The sequence below is a fragment of the Phyllobates terribilis genome, unplaced genomic scaffold (genome assembly GCF_046119375.1).
Source record: "Phyllobates terribilis strain yellow unplaced genomic scaffold, ASM4611937v1 Scaffold_1__5_contigs__length_1240528914, whole genome shotgun sequence".
In the NCBI taxonomy this organism is placed as follows: domain Eukaryota; kingdom Metazoa; phylum Chordata; class Amphibia; order Anura; family Dendrobatidae; genus Phyllobates; species Phyllobates terribilis.
Window position 1 is genome coordinate 188,487,526 of NW_027362761.1, and position 18,002 is coordinate 188,505,527.

At 44.3% G+C, this 18,002-nt stretch overlaps 1 protein-coding gene across 2 annotated transcripts in view; it reads left to right on the forward strand.

Moving 5' to 3' along the window:
- PCSK5 (proprotein convertase subtilisin/kexin type 5) overlaps window positions 1-18,002 on the forward strand; it is a 955,602-nt gene that overhangs the window by 852,943 nt on the left and 84,657 nt on the right. For both annotated transcript variants that reach the window (XM_073670684.1, XM_073670692.1), the window contains exons 31-32: window positions 11,158-11,394; window positions 11,486-11,713. In XM_073670684.1, coding sequence (XP_073526785.1) covers window positions 11,158-11,394; window positions 11,486-11,713 — 465 coding nt within the window. The remainder of the gene's footprint in view (window positions 1-11,157; window positions 11,395-11,485; window positions 11,714-18,002) is intronic.

Sequence of the window (18,002 nt, forward strand, 5' to 3'; positions counted from 1 at the left end):
TTCTTCTTCTTGAACCATGGCAGGAAGTGCTGTTTGAGAAAATCCACATACATTATGGAGTTCATCTTTAGCGCCTTCAGGGATCCTAAAGGGGCCGACAATCTCTCTCCCCATGATTCCAGCCCAAAACATTACTCCACCTCCTCCTTGTTGGCGCTGTAGCCGTGTTTGCGTGGGGTGTCCATCAACCAGCCATCCTCCACTCCATCCATCTGGACCATCGAGCGCTGCACGGCACTCATCCGTGAACAAAACAGTTTTGAAATCAGTCTTCATGTAATGTTTGGCCCACTGGAGCCGTTTCTGCTTGTGTGAAGTGGATAGAGGAGGTCGACAGGATGGCGCATGCACAGCTGCAAACCTCTGAAGGACCCTGCATCTTGTTGTTCGGGGGACGTTGGAGGCACAAGCAGCTTCAAAAACTTGTCTGCTGCTATGACAAGGCTTTTTTGCCGCTGCTCTTTCAACCTGACGTAATTGCCTGTAGGAAAGAGTCCTCAATTTGCCCTTATCAGCACGCACACGTGTGTACTGTGAATCAGCTACATACTTCTTGATTGCCAGGACACTTCATCCTGATCATCGCACAATGTTGATTGTAGTCATGCCTTGACCTAAACACTCCACAATTTGTTGCTTCTCAGCAGCCGACACATCCTTTTTCTTTCCCATTTTGGCAGAAAATGTAGGCTGCTTAATAATGTGAGAGAGCCTTCTTAAGTAGTCTTGCCTTTCATTGGACACACCTGCCAAACTAATTAGCACAGGTGTCTGCAATTGCTTACAGTGATATAAAGAGCCCTGACACACATCACCATCAATGAGTTTAACTGACAAACAAACAAATTCTTCCCTTATCACTCCTAAACACTTTTTGTATAATAATTTGGAACGCAGTGTACATGTGCTTTTCCACAAAACACCAGTGGTTCACGTAGTGAATCTTACAGTTCTAACTTGCCAACCGTGGTCTGTATGGAGTTGTTCAATAAAGGGCCCAAAATTAAGATAACATAGATGGGAGAGGTCTCTATGAATAGGAATTCCTAAGTATTTGATACCCTGTGAGGGCCAGGCAAAGGGAAAGTTGGACTGGATGGAATCCTATATGGATTTGGGGAGGGAGACATCGAGGGCCTCAGACTTCGCTGCATTGATTTTAAAATTTTACCATGTAACAAAGTGATCTATTTCAGCCATAACAGCATGGATGGATATATGTGATTGAGTGATATATACTAGGACATCATCAGCAAATAGAGAGCACTTGTACTCGGTGCCTCCCACCTCAATCCACCTAATATTGGGGTTATGGCGAATTGATGAGAGCAGGTGCTCCGTCACTAGGATGTATAAGAGAGGGGACAGAGGACATCACTGCCTTGTCCCATTGGTGATTGTGAAAGGTGATGAAAATGTTCTGACGCACCCCCTGGGCCTTGGGACACCCGGAGCCGGACCCTTTTTGGTGGATGCTGGTGGTTGTAGTCTTCGTGGCGGCGACCCAGTTCCGTGGCTCAGGGCGGTCAAACCAGTGGCGGAACTATTTATGTGGTTTTCATGTTTAAATGTCCGACTACGCCACCCGTGGATTGCGGTCAGAGTGAACCGCCGCTACAGGGCAGACCACTGAGGCTGGTGTTGTGGGTGCAGCAGAGCGTAGCATAACTCCCCACGGGAGGAGTATAGCCTCAGGGCAGTGTATGCGGAGGATGGGGGTGATGGTGCAGGGCAGCAGCAGTAACGACACGGAGTCAGTGATGCAGTTCAGGGCCTTTACTCACAGTTCTTATTACCAGGTGAGGGGCTCAGACAACTCCCAGATAACTTTGGAGCACTTCACAGGACCCCCTTTGTGTGTCCTTTGTCTGGCCTTTCTTACCAACACTTCTGTCCGGCTGCCTTGGGCCTCCTCTTGGTAAACTTGGCGCCAGTTTCCCTGACCCTATGTGGTGCCTTCCTAGCGGGTGTAGCGAGGGGCTGCGCCACATAAAATGTCAGAGCCTCCGGTTTCTAGCTGAGGGTCGTTTCCTGCCTCCACTAGTTCGGGGACCGGTCTCCCCCTTTGGCCTGACCCCTCCACGCAGGTGGATTCGGGCGTGCGGTGGCGACTCGCCCGTCCGCACCCCTGGGATCCCTTCATTCCTCGTTCCTGGAGCCTTCTCCACTCCTCTTCCTTCCTTCTCCCTCTTCCAGGCCTGGGCCTCTGTTACTAGGCCCGCCTCCGGAGCAGAGCTCATGCAGAGCCCCTGCTCCCTGCCACTTCTGCTCAGACTTCTCTGCACTGAACTAAGATGGTGCCCACCTTTTATACTCCCTTCTCAATGCACCCAGGAACTGCTTCCTCCCTGCTCCTGCACTACAGGGTTCCCCTTCCTCAGTGTTCCCTCCCCCCACTCCAGCCAGGGACAGGGACTGTCGTGCCCATCTCAGGGGCATATTGGTCGCCCTGCCCCACGGCAATGTGGTGTAATGCATGCAGGTGTCGGGTCCTGATCCACACTCCATCCTTACCTGAGAGTGAGATATCACACCTCTGGGTGAGGTGCAATACGTCTTTAGCAACCGAGCCCTCAGGGTGCTACAGTTCCATTTATCTTCAGCCTAGGTGACGTATTGCGATACAGGGCCGTGATTTTGGCTATAAAAGGGTCCCCTAGACCCCTACCCCAAGCTTTTTAAGAGAATCATATATGGCGTGCCAGGAGACTCTATGGAATGCTTTCTCAGCATCCAACGAGAGTATCTAATTACAAATTTTTAACTGCATCTAGCCCAGGAAATACTTTGTGCCTAGTAGCAGTGTCTGCTAGTAAGCGGATTATCCCGGCTGTTAAGCAAGCTGCACCACCTGTAGTTTAGACACTTAATTTTTTCAAAGGAAATGCTTCGGGACCATGGGATACTTAGTGAAGAGCATCAGGAGGCACCCCAAGGCATAGGGGCTGGGACTGGCAGTAGGATGCCTTGCGGTGGACAGCCGAGCTCGATCCTTATAAAAGCTTTTTAACTGCAGCAGCTTTAGTGGACGCTACTGGAGCTGGAATTACCGCGGCTGCTGGCATGAGACTTGCCCTCCAATAGATCCTTGTAAATGGATTTAAAGTGTATTCATTCAAATTAGAGAGACAATTTAAATTAAAAAGCTTAGAGCTGCCTCCACCACAGGGGGGCTCGCTCGACCCACCAGCGGACAGGCACCAGTATTGGGAGAGGGGGGCTGGCCGTCAGGGTTCACCGCGGCTCTGGCACAAACCCGGCGACACGGAGGTGGCACAGGCAGGAGCGGACTGGCCGTGTCGGCTTCTCACTTTTTGGATTTTAGAAGGGCATGACATGCCTATATCTGTGTCTCCCCCTCCTTTTACTCCTCCACCTCTTTTATTTTCGCATGACTATATGCACTTGTCACTTTTCCATGTGTTAGTTATGTCTTCTGAGCAGTTTGTCAGCTTTTGGACACCTTTGAAGGTGTTTTCTATGTGTTTCTATGTGTTTTTGTTTGCCTGCCATTGGTTTTAACGGTGTTCGAAGGTGTTCGACGAACAGTTCGACGAACAGTTCGGCGAACACACGGGTGTTCGACGAACCGAACCGAACTCGAACACTACGGGGGTGGCTCAACACTATTGATAACATTGTACACAACAAAAAGATTATAAATAACTCATGGATAGTTCCATACAACCCGTACTTATTAAAAAGCTACAACTGTCACATCAACGTTGAAATCTGTGCTTCAATAAAAAGTGTTAAATATCTTTTCAAGTATATCTACAAGGGACATGACAAAGCTAACGTCGAAATCCAACAAAAAACAGTCAATCACGATGAATCATCACGGTTTGTTGACTCAAGATATGTCAGTGCTCCAGAAGCTGCTTGGAGAATATTTGCATTTCCAATGCATTCACAGTCCCATGCCATTATACGTTTAGCTATTCATTTACCAAATCAACAACAGCTTTATTTCTTTGAAAATGCTCAAGTCGAAGATGTCTCCAAAAATTTAAGCACAACGTCAACATTAATGGAATGGTCTTTGCTGAACCAACGTCACGAAAACGCAAGGCAGTATTTGTATCGAGAGATTCCAGAGCATTACGTTTGGAATAAAACTTGGAAGCCAAGACAACGAGGACGTAGCAGAATAATTGGACGCATGTATACTGTTAGTGTCAAGGATCAAGAAAGATATTGCCTTCGGCTGTTACTACTGCATGTCAAAGGAGCTAGAAGTTACGAAGATTTGAAAACAGTTAATGGAGTAGTGCACGATACATTTAAAGCTTCAACTTTGGCTTTAGGACTTCTATTGGATGATACTATGTGGACACTTACTTTAGAAGACGCAGTTACCCTACATATGCCTAAGAAACTTCGTGAATTGTTTGCCTACATTTGTGTCTTTGGACCGCCTACAAATCCGGATCAACTTTGGACAAATTTCAAAGAACATAGAATTGAAGATTACTGCTTACGTCTTCACAACAAAAGTGGAAATTGTCACAACTGCGAATCTTATGCCATGCAAGATATCCAAAATATCCTACTACTGCATGGAAAAACATTTTCAGACTTTAATTTGCCACAGCTTACAAGTCAAGTTGCACAAATTCAAGAGTATGACGAAGCTTATGAATTATTGTTGGCAACAGAGAAGAAAAACTCCTTAAATCAAGAACAACGAATTGCATATGACACTATTGTGAGCGCTGTAGAAAACCAAGCCGATCCAACGCCAAAATGTTTCTTTATTGACGGTCCTGGAGGCAGCGGTAAAACATACCTCTTTGCATCACGTTAGAGGGTTAGGAAAAGTCGTATTGCCATCGGCTACAACAGGTATTGCAGCAAACCTTTTAAGAGGAGATCGCACTATGCATTCACTCTTTGGGATACCGGTTCCGGTCAATGAAATCTCCGTTTCCAGAATCAAACAAGACACATTTGCAGGAAAACAGTTGAACAGTGCAAATCTTTTGATACTTGATGAGTGCACCATGGCGCCTAAATATGCTTTGAGCTTAATTGACAGACTTCTGCGTGAAGTTATGACTACAAATATTGCTGAAAAAAATGAAATTCCTTTTGGAGGTAAAGTTTTTGTCCTTGGCGGAGATTTTAGGCAATGCCTTCCAGTTGTACCGAATGGAACAAAAACAAATATTATCGAGTCAACCCTAAAAATGTCAGACCTTTGGAAAGAGTTTAATAAACTACAACTAATTAACAACATGCGATCTTCTGACCCAGAGTACAGCAACTGGCTTTTTAAACTTGGGAATGGTGAACTTAGCAATTTATATAACCTTGGAGAAGACATTATTGAAATACCAGAAGACATGTTGTGCACTGACTGCATCGTAAGTGATGTTTTTGGACAACGCGTTGAAATAGATGTGAACGACCAAAGCAGTGTTGAGAGAGCCTCTTCCTATGCTATTCTCTGTCCCAAGAACGATGACGTAGCTCTGCTAAATTCCCGTGTGATGGATAGAATGCCTGGAGAGTATAAATTATACAAAAGTGATAATTCGGTGGATGTCGACAATGAAGATGAACGAGAGCATTATCCAGTTGAATTTTTAAATAGTGTTATGCCATCAGGAATGCCATCCCACAGACTACAACTTAAAGTTGGAGCAATCGTCATGTTGCTGCGGAATCTAATTACAAGAAATGGTCTATGTAATGGAACTCGCCTTATTGTTACTGGACTCCATTCCCACATAATTCAAGCAACAGTGATCACTGGATCTGAAAAAGGAGACAAAGTGTTCATTCCATGCATTGATTTATGTCCTTCAGACACCGGTCTTCCATTTAGGCTTAGACGTCGACAGTTTCCAGTAAAACCAGCATTTGCCATGACAATAAACAAGTCACAAGGTCAAACTCTACACCGTGTTGGCATATATTTACCAGAGCCCGTTTTTGGACATGGACAACTGTATGTTGCATTTTCAAGAGTTAAAATGAGATCCAATGTCAAGGTGCAAGTTTTGGATACCCATTTACAAGGAAAGTTGCTTACAGATAGTCCAAAAGTATTCACCAAAAATGTCGTGTACAAAAATATTTTAGGTTGATATTGTTAAGAAATATATTCTAAAGTCGTACTTCTTTTGTCCAATGATTTATTGTAAAATATTGTTACATATTCATGGAATAGATATAAAGTTTAAAATTGCGCCAGCGATAGTGGAATAGATTGGGGAGACAGGCTAATTAGTTAAAATTCCTTTATTGGGTTACAATTTGTTATAAAAATGTGTAAAATTGGAATAGAGTAGGATAAAAGGTAGTCCGTAAAAAGTACACTGGGTCCGGGTGTGTACGGTAAATATTCAATAGATAAAATAAAGTAAATAGAGTGCATAAAATTCAATACATGAGTATCAATCAATAGGCCAGCAGGTAGTTCAATTGGACTGGGTCAGTGCTGGCATATGGTTCCGGTTTTCCTTGATGGAGGTATTGGTGCGGAGACCTGGTCAGACGTGGTGATTGTTCCTCAGTGTGGAGGGGTTAGTTGCTCCTTTTGGATTAAGCTAGCAAGGAGGAGGAGGGAAAGAAATTTTAGTATAGAGTTGTGTATGCAGTTGGGTGATCAGGAATGTGATCACGTACCTTCTGCTGGATGTGATTGGCCCACTTTTATCGTTGATCCTGTCTGTGGGATCTGTAGGGCCTGTACACTTCACAGTGTATTAGTCATATTCAATCGCTGGATCAGATTCAAACATGGTCAATGTCCTGAGGAGGAAGAAGCGGGGTAAGTAGGATCCTGCCTGGGGACCCTGTTTAAGTGGGGTCTGACCTAGGTGGGGTACCCGTCCTTTTGGACGTGCTTTAGTGTGCAAGTTCACTGACCTGTGATGGGTCCAGTGGGTGGGTGTCCTTACTGGAAGTCACCTGGGTTTGAGCGTGGTGGGTGCAGCAGGAGGCTCTGGCTGAGCTGTCCGTGGCGGCTGCAATGGAGGTTAGCGTCCTGAGGGGCTGAGCAAAAGTGAGCAATGAGGGTGGTCCCAGAGTGATGCAAAGCAAACACAGAGGGGTTTCTGTAGTGCAAGGAGTACTTACACCGAGTGGTTGTGCCTTTTGTAAGCCAAGGGGCTTAGTGGTGGTCCAGAGAGGTGGTAGTAGAATATTATGGAGAAGCGCTCGGTGTCATACAGTCAGGTACGGCAGAAGATGCACTGGGTTTCCCAGGGTCACATGTAGCAGGAGGCTCTGGCTGCCCTATAGGGGAACAATGGTAGGCAGTCAGGAGGTTGCCACAGGGTGATGTAGGCTTATGTGGAGTGGTTAATATAGTGCAGGAAGTACCTTATATGAGCTGCAAGGCGTATTGGTGGTCCAGAGGAGTGTCAGAGTTCAGTGCAAGGACACTGGGTCTCATACGGTTAGGAAAGCCACCTGGTCTCGTGCGGTCAGATGCAGCAGGAGGCTCCTGCTGACTGCCTACCATTGTTCCCCTATAGGGCAGCCAGAGCCTCCTGCTACATGTGACCCTGGGAAACCCAGTGCATCTTCTGCCGTACCTGACTGTATGACACCGAGCGCTTCTCCATAATATTCTACTACCACCTCTCTGGACCACCACTAAGCCCCTTGGCTTACAAAAGGCACAACCACTCGGTGTAAGTACTCCTTGCACTACAGAAACCCCTCTGTGTTTGCTTTGCATCACTCTGGGACCACCCTCATTGCTCACTTTTGCTCAGCCCCTCAGGACGCTAACCTCCATCGCAGCCGCCACGGACAGCTCAGCCAGAGCCTCCTGCTGCACCCACCACGCTCAAACCCAGGTGACTTCCAGTAAGGACACCCACCCACTGGACCCATCACAGGTCAGTGAACTTGCACACTAAAGCACGTCCAAAAGGACGGGTACCCCACCTAGGTCAGACCCCACTTAAACAGGGTCCCCAGGCAGGATCCTACTTACCCCGCTTCTTCCTCCTCAGGACATTGACCATGTTTGAATCTGATCCAGCGATTGAATATGACTAATACACTGTGAAGTCTACAGGCCCTACAGATCCCACAGACAGGATCAACGATAAAAGTGGGCCAATCACATCCAGCAGAAGGTACGTGATCACATTCCTGATCACCCAACTGCATACACAACTCTATACTAAAATTTTCTTTCCCTCCTCCTCCTCGCTAGCTTAATCCAAAAGGAGCAACTTACCCCTCCACGCTGAGGAACAATCACCACATCTGACCAGGTCTCCGCACCAATACCTCCATCAAGGAAAACCGGAACCATATGCCAGCACTGACCCAGTCCAATTGAACTACCTGCTGGCCTATTGATTGATACTCATGTATTGAATTTTATGCACTCTATTTTCTTTATTTTATCTATTGAATATTTACCGTACACACCCGGACCCAGTGTACTTTTTACGGACTACCTTTCATCCTACTCTATTCCAATTTTACACATTTTTATAACAAATTGTAACCCAATAAAGGAATTTTAACTAATTAGCCTGTCTCCCCAATCTATTCCACTATCGCTGGCGCAATTTTAAACTTTATATCTATATTATATACATCCATACGGACAGGTATCGGTTCCCTGTCTACAAATTTGCAGCCACCATAGTGAGCGGCCTAATAGCGCCTTCTTCCTCCCATTCTACATATTCATGGAATAGTTTATATATTTTGATTATCTGTTTAATAATTTTGTTCAGTTGTATTAAGTTCTATAACCAATAATAGTTAATAAAGTATTATTTTCTGTATTCATTGTATTATTGTTAAATCTTCATAGCCGCATCTGCAGCATCTGCTACTAAAGTGAATGCAGATTTGTGCCTCTCCATGCACTTAGTCCCGGCGTGGAAAGCAGCGAATCTACAGACAGCAGCTAATCACAGCAGTATCTGAGAGCGCGTGCTGCGCCTCCGATCCTGCGAGGAGCTGCTGAAAACAGGACAGACAGCGCTGGAGCAGAGAAAAGGAAACAAGGTGAGGATTAGGGTTTAGTTTTTGAAATGTGCTGTGGAGATGGGGGAATGAGTAGGTCATACAAAACCAGGATAAGCAGGCCATACAAGCTAAGATGAGGAAGGCGTACAATCCAAAATAAGTCAGCCATACAAACCAGGATTAGATGAATGACGCAGCTATACAAACCACATTGACAGACCGCACTGTGGATGCTGGATGTGACACGATGGGGGATAACCCCGGCCACAGCCCGTCATTCACTGTGGTGCGCGGAACAGCAGACTCCTGGCTGCAGCCACAAATAGTCGTGATGTAAGCAGAAGCAACAGCTGGCTGCAGCCGGGGGAATTACGTGCTGGCTGTGCGTCGTCAGCGATGTTGTCACAAGCAAGATTGACAACATAACATAATGACTAAATTCATTAGGGGCACCGAGGGGATACATTGTGAAGTTAATTAAAAGTAGTGCACAACCCATTTAAACACTGCTTCGCTGCTTAGTGGCGCCCGGTCAGCCGCATGTTTATTCTAGAATACCCGATGCATTAGAATCGGGCCACCATCTAGTATTATATAACATTGTGTACTTACAATTGCTCGTTTTGCCTTTCGACCCAGCCAATTCTTCTTTTTTTTTTTTGCTTTGATCTTCCTACAAGTAGGATTTTATTCTCTCCTGTCTTTTTTCACTTTGTTCTTCCTACTAGGAGGATTTTATTCTCTCCTGTCTTTTTTTTTTGCTTTGTTCTTCAAACTAGGAGGATTTTATTCTCTAATGTCTTTTTTTTTTGCTTTGTTCTTTCTACTAGGAGGATTTTATCCTCTGTTGTCTTTTTTCGCTTTGTTTTTGCTACTAGGAGGATTTCATTCTCTCCAGTCTTGTTTCACTTTGTTCTTCCTACTAGGAGGATTTTATTCTCTGCTGTCTTTTTTCACTTTGTTCTTCCTACTAGGAGGATTTTATTCTCTCGTGTCTTTTTTTTTGCTTTGTTCTTCAAACTAGGAGGATTTTATTCTCTAATGTCTTTTTTTTTTGCTTTGTTCTTTCTACTAGGAGGATTTTATCCTCTGTTGTCTTTTTTCGCTTTGTTTTTGCTACTAGGAGGATTTCATTCTCTCCAGTCTTGTTTCACTTTGTTCTTCCTACTAGGAGGATTTTATTCTCTGCTGTCTTTTTTCACTTTGTTCTTCCTACTAGGAGGATTTTATTCTCTCGTGTCTTTTTTTTTGCTTTGTTCTTCCTACTAGGAGGATTTTATTCTCTCCTGTCTTTTTTCACTTTGTTCTTCCTACTAGGAGGATTTTATTCTCTAATGTCTTTTTTTTTTTGCTTTGTTCTTTCTACTAGGAGGATTTTATCCTCTGTTGTCTTTTTTTGCTTTGTTTTTGCTACTAGGAGGATTTCATTCTCTCCAGTCTTGTTTCCCTTTGTTCTTTCTACTAGGAGGATTTTATTCTCTGCTGTCTTTTTTCGCTTTTGTTCTTGTTCCTCGGCTTACGAAGATACCTAAACGGTGTACGTCCTCTTGCATCATGAGATAGGGGCACAATCCATATGCAGCTATATAAACTTGTATTTGCAGCTTTGGGAGTGCAGTACAAGTACAATACACTGCCCCTTGTAACCACAGCTAAGAGGTCTGCTGCTGTAAAATCTCCAAGCGAAAAGCAGAGTAGAAGGACTCCCAGGCAGTCTTTCCCGCAGATTAAAGCTGAACGCTGGGGATACACTTAGGGAAACACTATTTATTGCCCAGGGACCCTTCCTCAATTGTAAGGGGAAACTGTATTAGATTACCGCATTACTTCCTTTCTGCTAATACCTGAATTTACTGGTAACAGCACCCTGACAAAGCAAGCTTGCAATCTAATGGAGGAGTCTGTATATAGCTCTAATTAACCAGTGCAATCACTGAGCTCTTCTTATTTCAGTACATTATATTGTTCTTCTATTCCCCACACACCGATCTGTAAAAATCTCAACTGAATGTTACCACCACTAGGGGGCTTTTCTGTATACATTTGTATACAGCTCCAATTGATTTTAATTGATGTCCCTTACACCTAAACATATATAGTTATAATTGTTTTCATGACTGTAAAGAGTAAAATAATAATATAAATTTTAACATGGCAAGAGAACACTAATTATTAACAATACACATGGCTTATGTCTCTTATCAGCATGCTTGCCTTATTATTTCCTCCATGAAGACAAATGTCTGAGCTCATGTCCTGATGGATATTATGAGGAAGATGACAGCTGTGTGTCCTGTCATTCCATGTGTGCAAAATGCAGCGGACCTGATAGAGATGACTGTGAGAAATGTGCCAGTCCTAAGTTTTTCCTTTATAAAGGTGAATGTCTGGGTAGATGCCCACAAGGAACCTTCAGTGCAACAGGGGAAGGACATTGTCAAGGTACAGAAGATGTATTCTATCTCAAGTGTTTAACTTTAGCGTGTTTTTAGGTTATTGATTTCTTATCCTTTCCTCCTTTTAATATTTTCAGACTGTGACAACTATTGTAAGACTTGTCATTCCTCGGACATTTGCGATGAATGTAAAGAAGGTTTTTCTAAAAACAGACAAGGCAACTGTGTTCCATATCTGGTGTGCACTCTTCATGAATATCCTGATGAATACGGGGACTGTGTACCATGTCATAAGAAGTGCTCGGGGTGCACGGGGGCCACAGAGCATCACTGTCTGAGCTGCAAAGAGAACTCCTTCCTTCTGAGTAAGTCAGAAGACAGTAAGAAAAGTGTCATGAATCAGTGGTGGGGGATGGGTCCTGCCCAGTTTCTTGCATTCTTTTTATTTTACAATTTCTGTCACGAACGGGGATAACATTTAACATTTTTAATAGAATAGAATTGAACATTTTTCTCAAACCTCTTGACATGTGTGTTTTAGTAAAGATTAGTGATGAGCGAGCACTAAAATCCTTGGATGCTCGTTGCTCGGGTCGAGCAAAACGTAATGCTTGGGTTCTTGACCCGAGCAACGAGCCCAATGTAAGTCAATGGGAAACTTGAGCATTTTTCCGGTGACCCACTCCGGAGGTCTGGAGGGGGCCTAAAAATTGGCCAAATCGATGGAAACAGTGCTCAAATGACATGGGAAGAGCATGCAGAAGACCCCTGGTATTACACCACTTTTACAGATTCACAATAAAACATACAAAAACGAAACCAAAATGGATTTTCCTGGGAAATATGTTAAGGAACATCCTTTCCAGGATAATGACTTGTATATAAGGCAAAATAAATAACGAAAAACAAAAATGCTCCTCCATACCTTGGGCTATGTTCACACATAGTGTTTTTAATGCGTTTTTGCACTTTCGCATTGCTTTCAACAGTGAAAAACACGTTCACCAGTAAAAGTAATTTTAACATTTTACTACCTTATCTTGCTATGTGGTATATGAGACATGATCAGACAAATCTATACAGTGCTGAAATGATATGGAAACAGCATGGGAAAGACCCCTGGAAGCATCTCTGCATCCCAGGTCACTGCCTAAAACCGTGGTCATCAGACGTGATCCTATATTACTGAGGTAATAATACAGACATTTTTGGCAACGTGACAAATATTAAATTCCATTTAAAATGGGCAAGGCGCGTGGCAAGGGACAGGGAAGTGGACGTAATGGTGATGGTGATGGTGCACGCAAAGACCGAGGCTGTGGGTAAGATGAAGCTGTGCCTGCTGAGGGAGCACAACAAGCACCCACAACATGTCGACCTAGCTTCCTGTCCCACTTTCTAGGGGGCCGCGGAATACCACTCTTGAAGACAGACCAGTGTGAAAAGGTTGCTGGTTGGATAGCAGATAAATAGATAATGCTTCCAATTAGTTTGCAACCACCACCACCACTCTGCCTTCCACATGGTCCAGTCTCAGTAGCCGTGAGTCTGGACCACATTATTATTATTATTATTATTATAGCGCCATTTATTCCATGGCGCTTTACATGTGAAAAAGGGGTATGCATGGCAAAAACAATTACAATAATCTTGAACAAAAACATGACGGTGACTGGTACAGGAGGACAGAGGACCCTGCTTGCAAGAGCTCACAGTCTACAAGGATTGGGTGAGGATACAGTAGGTGAGGGTAGAGCTGGTCATGCAGCGAGGGTTACTGCAGGTTGTACGCTTGTCAGAAGAGGTGGGTCTTCTTGTTCCTTTTGAAGGTTTCAACAGTAGGTGGCAGTCTGATATGTTGGGGTACAGAGTTCCAGAGTAGGAGGGATGCATGCGAGATATCGTGTATGCAATTGTGGGAAGAGGAGATAAGAGGGGAGTAGAGAAGGAGATCTTGTGAGGATCAGAGGTAAGTACCGGGAGACTATGTCACAGATGTATAGAGGAGACAGGTTGTGGATGGCTTTGAATGCCAAGGTTAGGGTTTTGAACTGGAGTCTCTGGGCAATGGGGAGCCTGTGAAGGGATTGACAGAGAGGAGAGGCCGGGGAATAGTGTGGGGACAGGTGGATTAGTCGGGCAGCAGAGTTTAGGATAGATTAGAGGGGTGCGAGAGTGTTAGAAGAGAGGCCACAGAGCAAGAGGTTGCAGTAGTCGAGGTGGGAGATGGTGAGGGCATGCACAATTGTTTATAAAGATTCTTGTTTGAGGAATGTGGGGATCCAGGATATTTTTTTTACTTGGAGTCAGCATATTCCTCACCCTGATCCTCCTTCCTCCCACCATGCCGAGTGCCTGGCGGAGACAACTGATCCCACACTTGGACAATCCGAAGAGCTGTTTTGTTCATCTTTCCATTTATAGATTCTGGCGTCTCGCTCGGTCCGCTTCAACCGGGGCAACAAGAGATCGCATGTAGCGATACCCAAATATTTGAGCAGCCATAGTCACACAAAGGTGACGGTAGGAAAGTGCAATTACTGTCGCAAGAGGTAGATGATGAGAAAACACAATGGACAGAAAGTCAGGAGGAGGACCAGGGTGTGGAAGTATAAGACAAGGTGATGGACGATGAAGTCACTGACCCAACCTGGTAAGGTGACATGCATAGTGAGGACTGCAGCGCAGAGGGGGAGGGAGGCAAACTATACAGGGTGATGCTACTGTTAGAACCCTCCTGTTTGTTTTTCCCATCTTGTGTTTTGCGGTCACGTGACCACCTGCTTTTATATTCCAGCTCCGCCCTTCTGGCTGTGCTGGACTTCAGTGATTGACTGTTTTTCTAGCCAGGTGCTTCGGTGCCTATCTCTGTCAGTTTGCTTGGTCCTTCTGGGACCTCTAGTATCTTTTTGTCTGTTTGTCTTTTTGTGTTCTGCAACAACTTCTCTGTTTAGGAGGTGTCCCTTTTTTGCTCCAGTCCTTAGTTTTTTTAGGGACCCCTTCCCTTATTCTATAGGTCTTCGTTCAGAATAGCCGAGGACTAAGGCGGGTCTGTTCGCTAGGAACAGGCAGCCCTCTACATCGTAGGGATTCAGCTTAGTCTTACTGTAGGGACAGTTTTCCCCGATCGTTCCTTAGTACATGTTGCAGATCATAACAGTAAGTCCAGCCAAATATGCTAAAAGGAAAGAAATTTGGGGATCTGTTTGGTTTCCATCCAGGATTTGGCTCAACGCTTGCAGGGATTGTCTCTGGAGGTGTCCAAGCTCCAGCAACACGTGAGTAGCTGTTCCGGAGCGCATTTTGTCTGATGTTTTTATGGTAAACAGCAAGATTTTTTTTCCTTTAAAAATGCTTGTTTGCTACATTTTTGTTTGAGACCAAGGTCCTCTGGGAATGAATCACAGCGCATTGGTTTTATTATGTCACTTTTGCGCAAAGAACTACTGGGGTGGGCCTTTTCTCTCTAACCTAATGATCCATGCTTAAGGTCTGTAGAAGAATTTTTTTCGGCTATGGGTCTATTATATGCCGATCCTGATCGTCCTGATCGAATCTCATCTGCTGAGGCAGAACTCAGGCGTTTGAATCAGGGGTCAGGTGATGTTGAAAATTATTGCACACACTTTAGAAGATGGGCTTCAGAAGTCAAATGGAATGATCCTGCTCTGAAATGTCTATTTCTTGCTGGTCTGAGTGAAAGGGTTAAGGATTTGCTAATTGCATTCCCCGCACCTGAGACTCTGCAGGATGCCATGCAATTAGCTGTTCTTGTGGACAGGAGGCTGAGATTTAGACAGAATGAGGTAAAGACTCGTGTAATGCCAGGTCCTTGTCTCCAGAAAATCTGCTCTGATGGCGGAGAACCGATGCAGGTTGGGGTGAAGTCGCTCCCCTGTCAGGAAAGAGACCGGAGGTTCGCCGAAGGATTGTGTCTTTATTGTGGTAAAGCTGAACATTTGATTAAGAATTGTGAGCTTCGTTTAAGTAAAGAAAAAAAAGAGGTCAGGTACGCCTGTATAGCTTGTTTACGCTCTGCAGGAGTATTTCTTTCAGGGAGTACTACTTTGCAGGAAAATTTGATTGAATTTCAGGTATTTGTGGATTGTGGTTGATAAAGGGTTTTTGGAAAAACTTAAATTGAGATCCAAACTTTTGTCATCACCTATTTCTGTGATTGCAATTGATAACACTCCCTTGAAATGTATTACTCACAAGGTTGCTGCATTTCCCCTCACTATCAATGGAGTTCACCAAGAAATTTTGGACTTGGTTGTATTAGATAATTTATCCTCTCCAGTCGTTCTAGGTTTGCCTTGGTTAAAACTGCACAATCCTTTACTGGACTGGTCTACTAATGTGATTAAGTCTTGGAGTCCGAAGTGCTATGATAAATGTTGTAATAGTCGCATTACAGCTGTGGAAAAAGGGGAATTACCGGCACCTATTCAAGATTTTTGGAGGGTTTTTTCAGAGGAGGAGTCGCAAGTTTTGCCTTCTCATAGGGATTATGATTGTGCCATTGAGTTTGTTCCGGGAGCTACTCTTCCCAAGAGTTGCATGTTTAATCTGACTATCCCTGAAAGACAGGCCTTGGAGGAGTACATACAGACTATCCTGTCTGCTGGTCACATTAGACCTTCTAAGTCGCCTGTGGTAGTTGGATTTTTCTTTGTTTAAAATAAGGACGGGGGCTTACATCCATGTCTGGATTTTCGTGAAATTAATAAGATTACCGTACGCAATTCCTACCCATTGCCCTTAATTCCTGACTTGTTTAACCAGTTGGTGGGGGCCAAGTGGTTCTCTAAAATTGATCTCCCGGGGGCATACAATTTGTTACGAGTGAAGGAGGGTGATGAATGGAAAACTGCTTTTAACACTCCGGTAGGTCATTTTGAGAATCTGGTGATGCCTTTTGGTCTTACCAATGCACCTCCATTTTTTCAGAACCTTATTAATGACATCCTGAGACCTTTGATTGGTAAGAATGTGGTTGTGTATTTGGATGACATTTTGATTTATTCACCAGATCTAGAGTCCCATTGGCAGAGTGTACGTGAAGTTTTGCAGTTATTGAGTGATAATTCACTCTTTGCTAAGCTGGAGAAATGTGAGTTCGCTGTGCAGAAAATCAGTTTTTTGGGCTACATTGTCTCCAGCGAGGGATTTGAGATGGACCCAGTGAAGGTTCAGGCTGTGCAGGAATGTCCTAGGCCTATTGGTTTGAAATCTATACAGAGATTTTTAGGTTTTGCCAATTATTACAGGAAATTCATTAAGAATTTTTCTGTAATTGTTAAGCCTCTAACCGATCTCAAAAGGAAAGGTGCGAATACGGTCCAATGGACTACTGAGGCCATTGAGGCGTTTAAGTATCTCAAAGAGAGGTTCACTTCAGCCCCTATGCTTATGCAGCCTGATGAGACCAAGCCATTTTTGGTCGAGGTCGATGCTTCATTGGTGGGGGTCGGAGCAGTTTTGTCTCAGGAGAACAGGGATGGAGTACATCTTTGTGCCTTCTTTTCGAAAAAATTTTCGGAAACCGAACTAAATTATGATGTTGGAAATCGGGAGTTGCTGGCTATTAAACTCGCGTTTGAACATTGGCGTCATTTTTGGAAGGCGCTAGATTTCCTATTCCGGTGTTCACAGATCATAAGAATTTGATCTATCTGGATGCTGCCATGCGTTTGAATGCCCGTCAAGCTAGGTGGGCACTTTTTTTTTCTCGGTTTCATTTTTCTGTTACCTATATCTCTGGTACTAAGAATGTTAAAGCCGATGCTTCATCTCGCAGCTTCTCTCCTACGGTCGGTGCCGAGGAGGAGGAGGAGAGCATTTTACAGAAAGGAGTTGTGGTGGCGTCATTGGACTCCGTTTTGGAGAATGGGATTCTGAAATCTCAAGATGAGGCTCCATCTAACACTCCCCATGGGAGGTTGTTCGTGCCTAGAACCTTTAGGAGAGATTTGTTTGTGGAGTGTCATGAGTCTCGGTTGGCAGGTCATCCAGGAATTTCGGAGACTAAGATACTTATCAGTCGCAGTTTTTGGTGGCCTGGATGGCAGAAGGAAGTCATCAAGTGGGTGCGTCAATGTACGGTGTGTGCTAGGTCAAAGGCTTCACATACTTCTGCTGCGGGGTTGCTTTGCCCTCTGGAGGTTCCTAGTGCGCCTAGGACGCATCTCAAAATAGATTTTATTACTGATCTTTCTGTGTCTGAAGGTTTTACTGTCATCTGGGTGGTCGTGGACCGTTTTAGTCAGATGTGTCATTTGGATTTGGTTCCATTCATTAAGTTGCCCTAAGGCAACGCTAAGGCGTTTGTTAAGGAGATTGTCAAGCTTCATGGCGTTCCCACAGATATTGTTTCTGATAGAAGACATCAGTTTGTGGCTCGCTTTTGGTGTGCTTTTTGTGACAGGTTGGGAGTCCATTTGTGATTTTCGTCTGGGTATCATCCTGAGTCTAATGGACAGACTGAAAGAAAGAAACAGGATGTTGAACAGTTTTTGCGTTGCTTTGTGGCGGACAATCAAGAGGTGTGGTCTGAGTTTCTGCCTCTTGCAGAATTTGCTCTTAACAATCATACATCCTCCTCTGCTAGGTGTTCTCCTTTTCTTTGTTGTACTGGGAGACATCCGTCTTTTG